Here is a 19470-nt window from a genome sequence, read left to right as displayed (position 1 = left end):
TTGTTGTGATTTTTTTTTTTCTTTCTTTTAGATATTACAATAGACATAGGAAGCAGCCATGGAGTTTTACGAATCTCAGTATCTCCTCCTTATTATCCCAGCAGTGGTCATTGCCATAATTTTTCTGTTCTTCTGGCTGTTTATGAAGGAAACTTCATATGATGAAATACTTGCAAAACAAAAACGTGATGCTAAACCGGTTTCGGCAAAAATTGACAAGAAGAAAAATGAAAAGAAAAAGAATAAGAAGAAAGACAACACCAATGGTAACATGCACGAATCTGATTCAGAAAGTGCAATACGAGACTCTGAATTGGTGGATGTATTGATGCCTGATGAAGAGACGCCTGTTAGTATTTCATCACCTCTGGGTGAAATCCCAACTGGATTAAAAGAAAGGAAGAAGAAAGATAAGAAATCTTCAAGGCATGTATCTGAGGAGACTTTGGGTAGGGATTTTGAAGGATTGAAACATGCTGCAAAAAAAAATGAACTTCTACCAGTTACCAAACAACCTACTCCTCCAGAAATGTCAAGTTTTAAAAGAAAATCTGGACAAAAAAAGCATAAGAATGACACAGGTAAGGTTATTGCATTGTTTCCCGCTACACATTCACAAATTTATTTATTCTTCATCATTATATTCTGTACAGCTGTGGTTTGTACATAAATATCTTCTGATGCATGTTTTACCAAATTTAGAGACGTAATTAGGATGAATCAACAGATTGTTTGCATTTTGTCTTACCACTAAATTTGAATCTCTTTGCAATTTTGGAATTAAATCCTTAATATTATTTGCCTCCCTACACCTCCCGGTCCTGTCTCCTCCCATCAAAGTAGAAAGCTTTCAAGTGTGGTGTGATAGCTTTGGTGTTTAGTTATTCAATCTCTTTATCTGATATTATTGACTATTAGCTGGGTTATAGTGTAGAAAAATAATTTGGTTTGAGTAGTAGTAAGTTAATGAAGAAATGGAAATAATCCACAGCAATAAATTAACTGTCCCTCGGGCCTTGTGTATAAATGGGTCTGCATCAAAAACAGTGTGTATAATGTGAACATGCCTGGACTTCTGTATCATTTATGGTGAATACAAATGTATGAAGTGTGCAAAGGTTACCCTCCTTGAACAGAATGTTACATTTCCTGTAGTTAACCAGACATTGTTACATTAAGGAGGGAGGAAATTTTCCAGAACCAATCACCTGTTATTTTGCTAGTAGATAAGGTGGTAATGGATGCTGGATAATCATAGGCAAACTGAGAAGGAAGCAACAAATAAGAGTGGAAAGGGGAGAGAAGCTGGTTTTGTCGAATGGGTATACTTATTCATGTGGATATAATTGAGATGTATTCAAATGTATTTAGCATAAATGATTTTAATGAAGCATTGCTTCACTTCATTTTTGTGTGGTTGCTATTGTGGCAGCTCTGCTACCAAGTTGGGCAGGGCTGACAGCTAATCATCTCGGCTATAGATTTTTTTTAAAAACAGTGCCAAGTAATGAAAGGAGGCAAGGTAGCTGTGAATGTTCATTGTTCCCTGAAACAGGCAACACAAGTAGATGGGGCAGTAAAGGCAGCATATAGCATACCTGACTTTTATATTCAACACCCCAATCAATGAAGGAAGGTTGCAACAGTTTCAGACTTTGGTTAGGCCACATTTGGAGTATTGTGTGCAGTTCTTGTTGCATAACAGGAAGGATGTGGAGGCTTTGGAGAGGGTGCAGAAGAGATTCACCAGTATTTTGCCTGGATTAAAAAGTATTAGCTGCAAGGAAAAAAAAGTCTCGACTCTCTACCCTATGTATACCTCTCATAATTTTAAATACTTTTATCAGGTCACCCCTCAGCTTCCAGTGCTCCAGAGAAAACAATTCAAAGAGAGGCTGGATTCATTTGAATTGTGCTGATTTGTGGACAAGATGTAACAAGGCAACTTTGTTTTTAGGTAGATATGTTTGGTGTACTGCTGCAGCTGGCCTAAACATATGACTAGTTCTGGAGTGCAAGTCTTCAGCACTATAGTCAGGATGTTGTCTTGTCCCCTTGCCTTTGCTTCTACATGTGCTCTGTTGGTTCTTGATTTCATATAATGTGAACAGAGATTATTGATCATAGAGTTCTCGGTAGGATGGAGAGTTGGTGGTTCTAGCTGAACGTGGTTGCACATGTTAATCTTTGCCATGTGCATCTCGGGTTGTGCCATCATGAAGACTTAGAGACGTTCTTGGAGCTGCCACCACCTGTTTCTTGCTCTGTTGTCCTTCAGTTGTGACTAGATATATTAGAACATAGAACAGTTACAGCACAATTCAGGCCCTTCGGCCCACAAAGCTGTGCCGAACATGTCCCTACCTTAGAAATTACTAGGTTTACCTATAGCCCTTTGATATTGAACATATCAGCATTACAAAAGAGGAGGAGTTGGTAGTTTTGAGGTGCATAACAGTGGATAAATCCCTGGGGCCTGATCAAGTGCATCCCAGGACATTGTGGGAAGCAAGGGAAGATATTAGTGGGTCCTGGCAGAGATTTTTCTACCTTTTGATACCGTCAAGTGAGAAACTGGAAAACTGGAGGGTAGCTAATGTTGTGCCTTTATTTAAAAAAAGGCTGCAAGAACAAATTGGGGAACTACAGGCCAGTGAGCCTAACCTCAGTGGTGGGAAAGTTAATGGAGGGGATTCTGAGAGATGGGTTGTATCTGCATTTGGAAAGGCCAGGACTGATTAGGGATATTCAGCATAGCTTTGTGCATGGGCAATTGTGTCTCTCAAATTTGATTGAGTTTTTGAAGATGTGTCCAAGAGGATTAATGAGAACAGGGCAGTAGATGTTGTCTACTTGGACTTTAGCAATGCCTTTGACAAAGTGCTGCATGGTACACTGGTCCGGAAGGTTAGTTTACGTGGGATTTGGGGTGAGCTAGCCAATTGGATACAAAATTGGCTTGGTGGAAGGTTGTTCTAGAAATTTTAGGCTGGTGACCAGGAATTGATGCTGGGTCCCCTGTTGTTTCTCATATAATAACAGCTTGGATGAGAATGTAGGTGGTATAATTAGTAATTTTGAGGATGACACCAATATTGGTGGTATAGTGGACAGTCAGATGGTTATCTAAGATTGCAACAGGATCTACATCAACTGGGAAAGTCAGCCAAAGAATGGCAGATGGAATTTAACTCGGATAAGGGTGAAATCAAGCATTTTGGGAAGTTAAACCAGGGCAGGCCATACAGTGAGTCCTGGGGAGTATTGTGGAACGGAGAGACCAAGGGGTACAAGTGGATAGATCCTTGAAAGTGACAACAAAGTTTGACAGGGTGGTGATGAAGGAGTATTAGCACACTTGCCTTCATCGTTTGGGGCATTGAGTACAAGAGTTGGGATGTCATGTTACAGCTGTAAAGATATTTGTGAGACTGCACCTGGAATATTATGTGCAGTTCTGTACTATAGGAAGGGTGCGATTAAGCTGGAGAGGGTGCAGAAAGGATTCATAAGGATGTTGCTGGGACTAGAAGGCTGATGTTTTGAGGAGAGACTGGATAGGCTGGTACTCTGGAGTGAAGGAGGCTGAGGGTGATGTAAGAGAGGTTTATAAAATCATGAGTGGTACAGACAAAGTGAATGATCAGTCTTTTTCCCCAGGGTAAGGGTATCTAAAACTAGAAGGCATTGGTTTAAGGTGTGAGGGGAAAGATTTAAAGGGGACCTGAGAGGCAAGCTCTTCACACAGAGTGGTGGGTACATGGAACGAGCTGCCAGAAATGGCAGCAATGCATACGGTTTTGTTTAAAAGACATTTGCACAGGTACATGAATAAAAAATGTTTATAGAGTATTGTGGACTAAGCACTGGCAAATAGGATGGGTTAAGGTTGGCACCTTGGTCAGCACAGACGAGTTGGGCTGAAGGGCCTTTTACCATGCCATATAACTGATTCTAGATGTTACAGGATTGAAGGACTTCGATATGATGCTTTGGTTGCTTAATTGCCTGGTTCTTTCAGCATGCTGCTTTTTCTTTGAGCATGTGTAGCCTTTGTTGCAGCTTTACCAGGTTGGAACTTATTTTTAGGTTACAGTTGGTGCTGCTGTCTTCTGCACTCATGTTTGAACCAATGTTTTTTTTTAAAAACTTGATAACATGTATCCTCCATTACCATTATTACTATACCAGAGGTTTGCAGATGGTGGTGCAGTACAGTGAATACTGCGTTTCTCTGCAAACCATCCCATTTAATGCATTGTGGAGGGTGTCCTTGTTGGGAAGATAGCAAGAGTGACTGCCACACTGTCCTTTCAAATATTGTTGTGAACGGATGTGTGTGTAGTGAGTAGATTGTAAAGAATGGTCACGTGTATTTATTCCTTGTGCCAATCTCAGAACCAGCTGTAACTATCAGAATGAATCGATGTCCTTGGGTATTGGAAGTCTCGATCACTGATGACTCCCGTTCTTCTGTGTTCTTAAACATGAATGAGGCTGCTTTATTTACTGAGGGAGAAAGTTGTGTGGTAATCAACAGCAAGTTCAAAGATAGAATATATCTACAGATTTTGATGAAGGAGGCTGGGATGCTGGCTGAAAGATATAACCATGTTGGGTTCTTGCATGACTACTCTGCGGGTGGCTCTTCTAATTTGGACACTAGTCCCTATACGATTATAAGATGGACTGAGTTGACTGGATTAAGTTGATGTTGGGTGGCTTGTCTGTCTTTGGCTAACTTCAGTGGGGTGATGGAATGTTCTATTTATTACCATGTATATTGTTTACTCTGTGAGTTTCATGCAAGGAATTTCATTGCACCTTGGTGTATATGATGATGAACTAATCAGAATCTCAACATTATGGCTTATTAGACCATTTCAGAGGAGAGCTTAAAAAGGTAAGAAAAGGCTGGAATAAAGTGTTTAAGTAGTTTCATGATCACTATTTATGATTTTAAAATTATGAACTACTTAGTTAACAATTTAAACTTCCCATCTGCCATTGAGATTTGAACTGATGTCTTTGGATTGATGGTTCTCTGGGTTATAAGTAATTTAACACTACACTGTGTCCCCTAAAGGACATGTGGAGCAACCAGTGGCCAAGTAGTTGAGGTAAAGATCAATATTAATTGGATAGAATGACAAGGAGTTGAATGTTTTTCATCTATCTAAATGCACCTCTTATGTACCTACAATTTTGTCTAAAGGTTTAATTGTATGGGTGGTTATATGGTGCAAGGCTGATCTGTTTAAATTTTATTGCCAGAGCATTAAAGGCTAGTAGATATCAACCATTCATAAAGTCTACAGGGCAGATGGGTGGGAAATGGTAAAATGCGAGGAGAAACCTTAGTAGTTATGGTTGGAACCACTTCACTGATAGGCAAGGAGATGATAGGGTCAGTTGGAAAATGCAATTTTATGAATAGAATTCAGAAAAGGACTTCAAACAGTATATGAAATTTGTATTTGGGCTCCTTCTCAGCTGTCATGAAGTGTTAGAATATATATAAATGCAGCAATTACACCACCAGGTAAGGAAGGCTGCATTTTAATGGTGGGTTCATTTAACTTTAAATAACCAGTTGAGCAGAGTAGCTTGAGCTTGAAAGGTCATAAATTCCTTAAGTGTTCAGGATGGTTTTCTGCAGGCTATAATGCATTTGGTAATGAATAATCAGACAGATTTAGTTTGCGGTCTAATTGCTTGTGAATATTTAGCTAATAGCAGTGCTAACATTAAGTTCCGTGCAGTGCTTGAAAGGGAGGACATTGCAACTACTAAGATTCTACATTTAGGTAAGGTTGACATCAACATGAAGAGACTTGGCAAATCTGTTAATGGAAGGTATCCAAAAAGAATGTGGTACAGAGATAGTTTAAATGCTCGGGTGCTGCACTTGCCAAAAAAAAGACAGCTGTAGACAACTAACATATAGTCATCTACCTGTATTTAGAAAAAAAAGGCAATGACCAAGACTAATGCAAGGCTCTTGAAATGGATGCTGACTGTGAATAAAAATAAAAAAAAGTGTATAATTTGAATCATTACTTTGTCGTCATTTACAATAAAGGATATTTGAAGGAAATTAGCATTAAACTTGTCATGGGGACTTGCAGTCAACAGTAATTAAACAATAGCATTGAAAGTTCAAATCTCCAAGTATGGTAATTTCAATCCCATGGATTTTAAGAAAAAGCTATGTATATTTGCAGATGACTAATTATAAAATGTTCCATTTGGAAACTTTCTATATATAGCATATTCCATTCCTTTTAAGAAAAGTAAGAGAGTGAAACAGAACAATTGTACACCAGCAAGCTTCATGTGTATTTTAGAGGTTATTTCTCTATAATTAAAGATGGTGCCAAAATGCCTCAAATTTTCAGTTGATCGGAGGTTGCCAGCACATATTTGTGAAAGGTAGATTGGGCTTTATGAACCAGAGTGAAATTATTCAATACACAATCAATGTAGTGAACAGGGAAGTGTCTTGATTTTTTTTTAAAAGGACTTCCAGTTGTAACTTGATAAAGTCTCTCATGGCAGGCTTTTAAAATTGGGTTGAATCTCTCAAAAGTAAAGGCAGATTAATGCCATAATGTTCCAATCTCTGAGGGAAGAGTTAATGTACTGGTCCCCGAGTTGGTTGGATGTGTCTGGTTGTTTCCTGCAAGGCTACAAGGATCTGTATTGAGGCTAAAATTAGTTTATCATCCTTTTGGGATTAAAATGGTTGTGGTTGTCAGAGGCTAATCATCTCAGTCCTAAAACATCATGACAGGAGTTTCTTGGAGCACTGTCATCATTGGCTGCTTTATTATTGACCTTCCACAAAATGAACATCTCCATTTTTGTTCTTTTGTTTAGTGCAATTTCACTTTCATTAGCAACTCCACAAATAATGATGAATGATGTGCACTCGATTCAGGCTTGGGCGAGGGGGGGTGGGGTGGGGTGGATATAAATATTATTTGCCACTTAAGCTCCAGTTTCCCAATTCTGCTGAATTTCTATACTCTTGGATACACACATCCATCTGTTGAAATTGTGGATATTTCCATGTGGGAGAGCTGCTCACTGACTGGTGTTTCCTTTACTTTTTGTACTATGCCTTTTTGAATCTAAAGACGAGTGGTTTCTCTTTGAAACAGGCCACTGCTTATGGAAGTTACAGTGCCACACTTTTTACCTGTATCATAGAGCAAATCATAAAACTTAACACTGGCTTCTGTGGGCATCAGAAATGTGGGTAGGTCTTGCTAAAAATCTTGGTTCCTAATTAAATATAGGTAACCAATGACCTTGTCACAGTGGTAAATGTCAAGATACAGCACAATTGAAAGTGTTGATCCTGCCTTGCATTTGATGTCAGTAAAGCATCCGGCTTCATTGACATCAATTTTTAAAAAGCCTTTTCTTAATAAAAAAACATAACACTCGGTGAGGATTGATTTGAATTAACTGAATTGCTAGCTTAGCAAAATCACAGTTACAAGATTTTTTTCTTTATATTTAGCTACTAGTGTGTCTGAGCAATTTGATAGCTACCACGTTTACCCAGAGAGATTGGAAACTGCTGCTCACTTTGCAGAGCCGAGAGAGGATGCATCCTTTTTGTGGAGACAGGACAGTAAGTGTAATTTAGAGCTAGGATGCTACATTAAGACTAAAAAATCTATCTATTGGATATACTAACTTAGTATATTTTTTATAATATCTGATGATCTTATGATGGAAAGTAACATAACATTTCTGTTCTGTTTTATACATGTAGTGAAAGTTGGTCCTAAACATTCCACTTAAAACTGTAATGAACTCTTGTTTCTCTGATTGGAAGGTTGTTTCTTGATGTCCATTGGTCATTTGATGACATTTGAGGGTTTGCAGTTAGTAGGATGAGTTGTTTACAGGCTGCCATCATCTATCCTGCGGCTTCCATTTTCTGAAAGTTCTAATAGGTCATCCTTTTCAAAGTGGCAATTGGTGTGTTTTTAATATAATTATTTTAATGTTAAATGACATTTTATCTTGAGGTTTTTTCCTTTTGTTAATGTATTACTTTCGTATTACTCTCTGATTTGACGTATCTTTTGAAGAAACTTTGTGGTTCTCTCAATATACTTCAAATTGGATTGTGGAGTATCTGGTGGAAGTCCATCTGATGCTATTCCTCCTTTCTGGAATGTTGGTTTCAGAGCAGTATTATCCTGAGATCAGTGCTCGAATCAATGTTAGCTGATCAATTAATATAACGTATTTGATTTTTTTTAAAGAAATGATCTATCTGTAAAGGAGATCTATCATGTCATAATTTTAAATGCTTTTGGTAATAGGTCCATGGAATCAAAACCAAATTTTCCGTGTGGATATTTATGTAGGTCGTGTTAATAAGATAAATTTGAAAATGGTTGGCTTGCTTCTGTGAGTGATGAGTATAGTGACTTGGTCACCATGACCCTGTATAGTATTACAAGATGATTGTGGATGGGAGGTCATTTGCTCCACTTTTAATCTCTATCCATAAAGACCAATTATTTGCTTCCTACTTCCCAACTGTACCACCCCAACATAAAAATAGAAAATGATAGAAAATTCAATGCAGGTCAGGCAGCATGACTGGAAATAGAAATATTGTTCATATTATAGGTCAAAGATCTTTCATCAGAACTGGAAAAGTGCCTCATTCCATAACTGCTGTCTCACCTGAGTATTTCAGCATCTTCTGATTTTATTTCAGATTTCCAGCACCTGCAGTTTTTTTTCATTTGGATCCTCCTTAATTGCCAGTTTTATTTTAATATCAGTGTGTTTTTTTTTGTCCTTTTGTCAGAAAGTCCATTTCAAATGTTTAAGTATTAAACTTGCCTTATATTTTGCTCTTTTGATCCACAAGTAGCAATTTCCTCCAGCTAACTACTGGGAAGACCAAAGACATTTTCTTTAGACCCTGCCACAAACTGAGTAACCAGATTTGTTCCTTTTTCTATCATATACAAGTCTGAATCAGACTGCAGTTTTAGTGAAGTATTTGACCTCTGAGCTTGCTATCACCGAGGAAATTCTACTGCTGCCTCTGTACAACTCCCCAGCTCCATCCTATTTTGGCTCACCTGCTGAAACGTGCATCCCACTTGAATATCACCTTGCGTTTTACAGTTATTTACTGCTTTTTCTTCCCAAGGTATGTATGCTGCTGCTGTTTTGGCCTCTTTGCAACCCAGATTTTAATCACTACCTTTAGCTGCCAAGGTATGAATTTTTAGATTTCTCTCCCTAAACACTACTACATCTTCCTCCTAAAAAACCTACTTTTGTGATTGAGCTTCTGATCATATGTCCTTATTGCTTTGAGGTTTGGTATTATATTTTTTTGATAATGCTCCTGTGCCATAAACCTCTCTGCCTCCAATTTCTCACTCCTTTAAGATGGAGTTTCTTAAGCAAGTGAGAAGTTGGAGGCAGAGAGGTTTATGGAGGAAATCCAAGAACTTAGGCCCTTATTGTTGCTTTGGCATCTTGGTGAACATAAGTATTGAGGGGTGAATAATTGTGCACAGTGAAGCTATATTCCTGCATTTCCAATTTGATCTGTTTATTAGACAACACCAAGGCATATCCTTTTTGTTCCTACATGTTAACTAATTCAGCACAAGTCAGCATTATGATCCCCAAGTTCCTGATTTGTACACTTCTACTTCCACTTTGAGTCATTGGGTGAGCCATTAAATCAGAGGGGAAACTTCATTTGTAACGGACAGTGGTATATTTTGGGTCAAGAATGCTTTTAAGTTTTCATAGAAATTTGCAGAAATCAAAAAATTGAGATCATTATTGTAATTGAACTCTTGCAACTGTCAATATTCATTTTTGTTGTGCATTTTTCCACAGTATTTTGAAATGTTCAATGATTTTTGAATTAATGCTGACTTGATATTTTGAGTGTAAATTCAGTTATAATGTATTTGTTGGGATCTCCACCATCCAGGTTGAATAATTCTCTGTGCAACGTTTGTCCTGTTTTATTTTAAATGCTTTATATTTTCAATGTGAATTTTTCAGATGATCCAGGACAGGACACGCGCAGTACTTGCATAAAAGAGCACTCTGAATCTGCTCAAACAATCAGCAAAAAACAAGATACAATGCTTCTACCAATGGAGTCTAAACCAAATGAAAGTGGACTGGTGAAAAGAAAAACTGTGCCAAAAAAGCAAAGAGTAGAGACTGGTTGGTATTTTTTTCTTGCTACTTTTAAAAACACAAATTATGCAATTTCTGTGAAGTTATTTCAATTGGAAGTGTTCTTTGGCAGTTTCAGCTTCAGTGGAGAGTCTCCCAATGAAGTCTGCAGTCTACATTCCCTTGGATAATGCTCAGGCTGAAAAGAAGGAAGCTGTGGCTGATGACAAAAGCCATGTGATCAGTAGTGGTATGCAGAAAACAATTGCCAAGAAACAGAGGACTGAATGTGATAAAGGTAATTTGCTGTGTATGCTTATTTGTTGATATTCAGTACTTCTTGTTTAACTTGTTTTGATATATGGCTGCTCTGAAGTTTGGAACAGAACTTGTTAGATTCTGTTAGTGTTAAGATTTTTGCTGCTTGTTCTGTTTTATTTAGTGGTGAAACCAGTTATAAGCTTGCTAAAGGTGATAAGTTACATTTCTTGATGATTAAAAATGTTATTTTTTTTGTATTCCTTCCAGGTGTTAAAATGTTGAGTGAGAATTAAATGCTGGTCAGCTGTTATGTTTAATTTGTTTGTAAATTCAAGACAATGCCATGAATCAAAATGGAAATAATTCACCAGAATCCAGTTCTGGATAAGTCATAATCACATGTTGTCCTTCTAACTGGTGCTAAAGCCCTTCTCCAATAATTATCTAACTACAGCTTTTAGTCTTCCGTGAGAACTTGAGATTATTTGGTAGAGTTTATCCAGGCTTTAATATTTTGACAGGCGCACCTCAAGGATGCATGCTTAGTCCACTGCTCTACTCTCTCTATACTCATGACTGTGTGCCTAGGCACAGCTCAAACACCATCTCTAAGTTCGCTGATGACACCACCGTTGTTGGCAGAATCTCAGATGGCGACGAGGAGGCGTACAGGAGTGAGAAAGATCAGCTGGTTCAGTGGTGTCACAACAACAACACATGTCAGCAAGACCAAGGAATTGATTGTAGACTTCAGGAAGGGGAAGTCAGGAGAACACGCACCTCCTTCATTGAGGGATCAGCGGTGGAAAGGGTGAGCAGCTTCAAGTTCCTGGGTATCAACATCTCAGAGGATCTAGCTTGGGCCCAATACATTGATGCAATCATGAAGAAGGCATGCCAGCAGCTCTACTTCATTAGGAGTTTGAGGAGATTTGGTATGTCACCAAAGACTCTTTCAAATTTCTACAGATGTACAGTAGAGTGCACTCTGGTTGCATCACAGCCTGGTATGGAGACTCCAATGTGCAGGATCAAAAGAGGCTGCTGGGGGTTGTAGACTCAACCAGCTCCATCATGGGCACAACCCTCCCTGCCCTCAAGGACATCTTCAAGAGGCGGTGCCTCAAGAAGGTGGCATCCATCATTAAGGACTCTCACCATCAGGGACATGCCCTCTTCTCGTTAGTACCATTGGGGAGGAAGTACAGGAGCCTGAAGACCCCCACTCAACGATTCAGAAACAGCTTTTTCCTCTCTGCCATCAGATTTCTGAACAGTCTAAGAACTGATGAACACTACCTCGTTATTACTTTTGTTTTGCACTATTTATTTATTTTGTAATTTATAGTAATTTTGTCTTTGCACTGTACTGCTGCCACAAAACTAATTTCACAACATATGTCAGTAATAATAAACCTGATTCTGACTTCAAGAAAGATTTCAGTAACTTCTGGAAATGCCCTTTTGAACATTTTCAAATGTATACTCACTTTGCTTTACGAATAAATTCACTTCTAGGCAAGGTTCAGCTTGTGATGAAAATTCAGTCTTTTCCTATGCTACTGTATTCTTGTTCTCTGTGCTGTTAGTTGAGTTTATTGTCATGTACATAAGCACATGTATGCACGGGTGCAATGAAAAGCTTACTTGCAGTAGCACCACAGGCATATAACATAATATAAATAGCATTCACAAGAAAACAAAAACATAAATCATACAGAAGAAAAAAAACATAATTAGAACAAAAAAAGACCATTCTAGTGCAAAGTGATGAGTGGTCATAATGTTGATAAACTGTAGTGGTGATTAGGGTTTTGCTGGTTGGTTCAAGAACTGAGTGGTTGAAGGGAAGTAGCTGTTCTTGAACCTGGTGGTGTGGGACTTCAGGCTTCAGTACCTCCTGCCTGAAGGTAGCTGCAAAGAGATGGCATGGCCCGGGTGGTGGGGATCTTCGAATGTTGCTGCCTTAAGGCAGCACCTCCTGTAGATACTACGGATGGTGGGGAGGGATATGCCCATGATGTATTGGACTGAGTCCACTACTTTCTGCGGCTTTTTGCATTCCTGCACATTTGAATTGCCGTACCAGATCACGATGCAACCAGTCAGGATACTTGCAACAGTACACCTTTTAGAGGTTTGTTGGAGTTCTTGGTGATGAGCTTGAAGCTCCTTAACCTCCCAAGAAAGATGCTGTTGTGCTTTCCAAATGGTGGCATCTACGTGCTGGGACCAGGACAGATCATCCAATATGTTAACACCCAGGAATTTAAAGCTGCTGGCTCTCCACCACTGATTTTCCCCCAACGTTGTCTGTTGCGTGTTCTCCCTCTTCCCCTTCTTGAAGTCAACAATCAGCTCTTCAGTTTTGCTGACATTGAGCAAGAGCTTGTTGTTGCCGCACCATTCAGCCAGTTGTCCTATCTCGCTCTGGTAAGCTGACTCATCACCACCTGTGATTTGTCTAACAACAGTAGTGTCATTGGCGAATTTGAAGATGGCATTGGAGCTGTGCTTAGCCACACAGACGTGTGTATAGAGAGTAGAGCAGGGGCTAAGCACACAGCTTTGAGGTGCACCTGTGTTGATGATCAGTGAGATGTTGTTACCAAGCTCATTAGCAAATCAAATTATTTGATGTTATTCTTGAAAGCTGTGCTTTATGGATGTTGCTGGTGCAGATACTTGTTGATATATCAACTTTGTCGGAAATCCGTTAATGCTTAGAATTGCCTCCACCTTAGGGAGACTCTACTATAGAGTTAGGTGCACCTGGACTTTATTGGCCAGTAATTTTTTTTTGGGAAGCTGATGGATGATTGATCTGCACCAAATCTTAGGCAGCTGTCCTTTGTAAGTGATGCTTGTAAAGAGCTCAGGCACTCATTGGGCAAGGTGTCTTGGGAAATCCTAAATGTGTTTACAGCCTGCGGCAAGTCAAGATAATCCCAGTTTGGGAAAGGTTCTTGACTGGTTCAATTCTTTTTGGTGATGGCTTTTCCAAAGATGCTGTTGCCACAGAAAGATGATATCTGGAGCCAGTTTATTATTGTCACATGTACTGAGGTACAGTGAAAAACTTGGCTTGCATACTGTTCATACAGATCAATTCATTACACAGTGCACTGAGGTACCTTGTACCTTTTGTAATACCCAGCTTCAGTAGATGGATTTCACGTCTCCTCTAGGCATGTGATATTGACAACATTTAGGCAAGCAAGAAGACAGGTTAGACTTCATTTGGCAGCCAGGACCTTCTTATGTTAAGTTGTAAGTTTGGAAGTGTGGGCCAGTTATGGAATTGCACAACATCTGGGTGTTTGATGGCAGTGGCTTGGAAATTCTTCAAAAGTTTGTACAATTTAATTTAATTGGAGAAATGATTCATTTCCTATGAAAGGGCCAGGTGCTGAGTTGATGTGATGTGATCAGTGATCCATTGCTGATCATGGTTCTGCCATGGCTTCTGATCCTGTCTAACATTATTCATCATTGTTTAAGACAAAGTCATGCCTAACAAGCTACTGAAGACAACATACCTGGACTATTCCAAGCCTACAAATAATTGGCATTATATTTGGGGAAGAAATTGACTTTAATGTCACCAAATTCCTTATTAATCCCAAATCATCCCACCTTTTGTATTGTCAATGAGTTTGATGAATGGGTCTTGGTAGGGTCTGTGGCTACTAGTGGCACTGTTAACTACCAATAACTTGCACAAAGTATATTGAGATACAACTTGTTTTATTTGTGAAATATTCTAAGATTTATTGAACAAATAGATTTTTCTGGATCGGTGGAGAGACTAGTTGTGCAGAATGATTTTTGACTCTTAGTCCCAAAGTTGTTAATCTGGCTCCAGTTTTTGGTTGACAGCTGGTTGGCATTCTGTGGAGAAGTGCAGGAGAGCTGCTATGTACTCTGTGGCTGTGCACTGCAGAATGTGCTGGAGATCAGTTGGTGTGTTTCAATTCCTGCTCACGAGTCCTGAAATTATTCCCGATTACACTGAGCTCAGGAGTAGTATACATCTCTCAGCTTTATGCCTGCCATAGGTGGTGCATCAAATATGGCCCCATTCTTTTTAAATGTGGCCACTAACCTTAACTAAAGGTAAGTGTTTTTCACTTCAATTTGTGCATTGTTGCGTACCAGCAACAAAAGAAACACACAGTCATGTATATGTTAGAAACTATTTTATTAATAACTACTTATAATAAGTAAAAATGTTAGATATTAAACATTAACCCACAAAAAAACTAAACTGTATGTGTGTGTGTATGGCAAATTCCCAAACTCCAAGTCCAGGAACAGTTCTCAAAGTTCAATTCAGCAAGTCATAAGGTGAAACGTGAGCAAAGGCTTTTGCAAAACCACTGTCAACTGAAGAGAAAATGTAGAGAGAAATTACAAAATCCAAATGTTCCACGATGGAACCCATATGACACCTCAATCACTGATGATCTCCACTGCTTTGTTCCAAAGTATCTGCCACCCCAAAAGGCATTCGAGACGTGGCTGTCCACAGAAATACCGGTTTCCCGCTACAGGTTAATGACAAAGTAGATTCCACTGGATTACTCCAAAAATCCGTACATGGATTGTAGTGATGGACACAGTTATTGTCTCTGTATCGATGGATGAAGAACAGTTAGTCCCCCCCTCCCCCCCCTCCCCCCCCTCCCCCCCCTCCCCCCCCCTCCCCCCCCTCCCCCCCCCTCCCCCCCCCTCCCCCCCCTCCCCCCCCTCCCCCCCCCTCCCCCCCCTCCCCCCCCCCTCCCCCCCCTCTCAACAATAAACATCAGCACGTTGTTATCCTGCTGTTGTCATGATGACACCAGGCATGCACACACACCTGTACTATGTCTTAAAGGGACATTTGCCAAATAGCAACCTAATCAGTAAAAGAATTAAGCTTTATTTTAGGTGAATTATTACTAATTTCTTTTCAGTTGAATTTTAACTGTTTCTAAAGTTCTAAACTATCAAGATGTTTAGGAACAGTACAAACTACCATAAGTATTTATCTTGGAATATTTCAAATATACTAATAAATGTGGCAATGAGGTGGGCAGGACAATCACTTTTACCAGACAATTTTACTTTTATGCTTCCCAAGTTGGGACACCCTCACGTACAATCAGTGGACTCTGACTCTTAGCTTTTTTGAGGAAGAATGTTGTTTAAATTAATACTAATTTTAGAGCCTAAATAAATTTTCATCTGTGTTTGTAAAGATTTTACCCTGTATTTATAGGATTGGAAAGTCAACTTTATTTTGAAGGCTATCCGTTCATAAGCAGTGTTGTAGTGAAGGGTTTGCTGATTATACTTGGGGGTTACTATATTCTGCAATCTTGCAGATTGTGGAGTGCTGTGTTTAGAGTTGTCATGCTCAAAGATAACAAAATGTAATGCTGTTCGCTTACGCAAATTCTTTGTTTGGTCTTTGCTCTACTAAGCTTTCCTTTTCACTCATGGTATCATTTTTTTGACATGGTATAATGTTCAAGAAAGCTTAGCGAGTGAAAAATGTTTTCTCATGTTGATCAGTTACTCACCTGGCTTTCTGGAAGTTAACAGTTAGTTGACGCTGCAGTGCATCTGTTTGGCTGTAATCCATAAATTCCAGAGATGATTCCAGTTTCCTCTTGTGCCCAAAGCATTGCATGTATGTGGACAAGTATCTGTCTCATGTTGCATGCATGTCTGTGGATAAGAAAGTTGATGACATGATGTGCTGCCTGTTTAACTTGGCTATGTCAAACTTCTATGATTCTACGAAGCAGATGGAAGGTGTTCTTGTTCTGTGGACATCTGTTTGCAAACTCTTACTGTCCCATTACTGTCATTATTATTTTAGCTGTTCAGAGGACAATTGGAGGCTGCTCTTTAGAATTTTAAATATTAATGGGAATGGGCACATGAATGGAGTAGACAGAATAACAGTAGTTTTCATTTGGCTTGTGACATTTTTTAATCTTGCTTTACTGAATGTAATATCCTAGCAGGAAGGTCCTGGATGATTCTTGTAATAAACTACAAAAAAATGTAATGCAATGACCATCCAATAAAAACATGGATTAATGGCATTTCTGCTTTGTGACAGTTGCATGAAGTAATTTATAGTTAGTCTTTGGAATTTTTGGTTGTTCAATGTCACGGATTTTAACAAGTTATAATTTCATGGAATCTTCCAGAAGAGCGTAATTTAATGTCTCCATAGAAGGCAGATAATCTACTGAATGATTTTTAATTTGTTGGTGCTGATTATATTAACTTTCTTTTCAGAAAATGCAGATATAAAATTTAAAGATTTTCTCTCTTCTTTGAAAACTATGACATTCACTGAGGAGGAGGCTATCTATGTTGCTGAGATTCTGAAAGATAAGGCTATGGTGATTCAGGATATTTGGCAGAAAGTAAGTGGTTGTTCATTTTCTTAGTAAAATAATTATGAAGCATGAGGCAAATCATCTGGCCAAACTTGATTCAACTACCAATAGCACTCAACAGATCTTCTAATGGTGTACTTAAACTATACTTTGAAGCATTCGTTTGAATTTGCTAGCATGTCTTTTATCTGCTTGGATGTTGCTTTTTGTTTTAATGAATCAATGTCCAGGAAGACAGGTTACAGATCCAGTTTCTGTAATCTTAAGAAAAGATCCCTTATTCTTGGGAGTAATCATACTGCTAGTTGTCTTGCCCTTTCCGGTGCATTTTATTTGGGGAATGGTGACAAATACTGAAAACAATATCAAATTTATTCTCGATCCACCTTAAATTATGTAAATCTGCATTCTACATATCTGGTTACAGGAAAACTTTAAGGACTGTGTACCAAATTGTTTGTCAGTTTTAAGTCAACTGCCCTAAAATTATATTTCGGCTCTCCACTCCTTGCTTCACAATGAGTTTCATGAGTAGGGAATATTTTCATTCTTTTATTTGCTTGGTATATTCAATAAAACTAACTCCCATGAAATTAATACAAATACTAATGATGAATCCAGAAAACCAGAGATTTAATTATTCTCGGATTGAGGTTTTCTCAATCAATTTTATTCGTATTTGTAGGACAAAAACAAACATTTGTAAATGCAGGGAAGGATTTAGAAATTCACTTCGTGGAAGATTTAATGACTCTTATTTTGAACTTTTTTTGTGGTTTATTCAGTCTTAGTTTCATTGTAAAAGCATTTCTTTCTTGTAAAACAAAATGTAGCATTCATCAGATAATATTCGTGCTCTCCTCTAGCCTGGAGTGAAATGTGACCCAGTTCCTGGTTTACAGCAGCAATTACAAGATAAGGAAAAGTTGCTTAGAGCTCTTCAAGATGAAGTTACGCTGGCAAATGACAAGTGCAAACAATTAAACCAGGTAATGTTTTTCAATAAAATATCTGAGATTATGATTTATGTATGGAATTGTGATAGGCAAATTTATCTTGATAGCCTGACTAGACTGAATTTAGAGATCAAATTCTTTCATACGACTTGAATATAATAATGTGAAACGGTTTCTAGGATAAAAACAAAATGCTGGAAATAGTGTGTTAGGCTGTATCTGTGGGAAGAGAGAGAAAAAAAAGTCAACGTTTTGCGTTGAAGACCACTTGTCAAAACAACAGCATTTTCTGTTTTTATTTAGATTAACAGCATCTGCAGTTTTTAGTTTCTATATTTTGTAGGAGTTTGATACACATGGACAAATCATTACTAATGACTAGTGTAGTTTCCAGACAGAATTGGCATCAGGTTGTATTCTTTGTTACATGAGTTTTGAAATGGTTAGAAGCAGTTGGGTACATTTGCAGTAACTTACAAAACAAATGATAAAGTGGGTTTCATTCAGTGCACCTCATATCGATTGTACTTGGGTGGTATTTTATTCAGGTGCCCTTGGAGGCTTGCTGTCGAGTCGGTCTTGGAGATTAACAGGGATCTTATGTACAGTATAACTTTTAAATAGGATAGTAGAAAATATATTTGCCAATTTTTTACTGGATCCTTATTTCAATTGCCCTTTAAGAAAAATGCCAACAGCTATCAAGTTGAACCATATGAAGCCAAATGTATATGCTCTATCCTATAAAGTAAAACATTATTCTCTAAAGCGGCCCATTCTGACATGGGCGGGGGAGACCTATATAAATTCCTATTCTATTCTGCTCTTAGAATTATTTCTAACTCTTAAGCAGAAATTATGACCACTATTTATATCAAGATAAGTTTATGGTGCTTTACTGTTTTAACTTTTTGTTGTTGCATATAATTATTGTGTAACATTTCTGATATCTGTTGTGTTATCATGGGAACACTTTTAAACTCTTATCGATATTCTGCCTTTGAACGTCCTTTCCTTCAAGACTCGTGTTTAAATTCATCATAGATGTTACCATTGGTACATTTTCTGGGTTTTAGTTTTTATGAAGCTATTCTTGTACATCGTGAATTAAATTTCCCAATGGCTTCCTAAATATTCTAGATAAAGTATCATCAGATAAATGAATCTAGATGTCTAAATTATTGCAATAAACATGCATGCTTCCTTCACTCGAGCATTTATCTTACAAGATAGCATGCTTTGTCCACTTGAATTTTTGGGGTTGTCTTAAACGAGTGACTATTGCAAGAAATGCTGTGCAGATCTGCATTCGGATTTCAATAATTACTATGTGTGTTCTTCTTTTCACAATCATTCTGAGAAAATACTGTCGAGATCATGGGCAGTACTGATACAGATTTTTCTGGTCTTGTTTTAACTGTGATTGTGGTAATTATTTTAGGAGTTGGTGACAGAAAAGCAGAAGGCTAATGTAGTTGAGACCAAGTTCAGGGAACAACGCAGTGCTCTTGAAAAGGAACTGGGAGCTCTGCAAAACAAGCTGCAGGTCAGCTACCAAGATCATATGAATGAAACCCAGATGCAGGCAAGTCAAAATCTAATTCTCATTTAGAATCTCTAACTAGTGGGTTTTGCAGATTTGAATTGCCCACTAAAATGCATGC

General features: G+C 38.3%; 1 protein-coding gene across 7 annotated transcripts in view; it reads left to right on the top strand.

The window, feature by feature from the left end:
• ktn1 (kinectin 1) overlaps positions 1 to 19470 on the top strand; it is a 91115-nt gene that overhangs the window by 12307 nt on the left and 59338 nt on the right. For 5 of the 7 annotated variants that reach the window (XM_052015674.1, XM_052015699.1, XM_052015691.1 and 2 more), the window contains exons 3-9: positions 32 to 581; positions 7529 to 7642; positions 10072 to 10239; positions 10325 to 10489; positions 16747 to 16877; positions 17717 to 17839; positions 19248 to 19391. In XM_052015674.1, coding sequence (XP_051871634.1) covers positions 59 to 581; positions 7529 to 7642; positions 10072 to 10239; positions 10325 to 10489; positions 16747 to 16877; positions 17717 to 17839; positions 19248 to 19391 — 1368 coding nt within the window. In that variant the 5' untranslated portion in view covers positions 32 to 58. The remainder of the gene's footprint in view (positions 1 to 31; positions 582 to 7528; positions 7643 to 10071; positions 10240 to 10324; positions 10490 to 16746; positions 16878 to 17716; positions 17840 to 19247; positions 19392 to 19470) is intronic. The other 2 variants (XM_052015717.1, XM_052015708.1) reach the window with 1 other exon arrangement.

Source organism: Pristis pectinata, chromosome 1, assembly GCF_009764475.1.
Source record: "Pristis pectinata isolate sPriPec2 chromosome 1, sPriPec2.1.pri, whole genome shotgun sequence".
Lineage (NCBI taxonomy): Eukaryota > Metazoa > Chordata > Chondrichthyes > Rhinopristiformes > Pristidae > Pristis > Pristis pectinata.
Note: the sequence above shows the minus strand (reverse complement) of the source record. Positions and strands in the feature narration are given on the sequence as shown.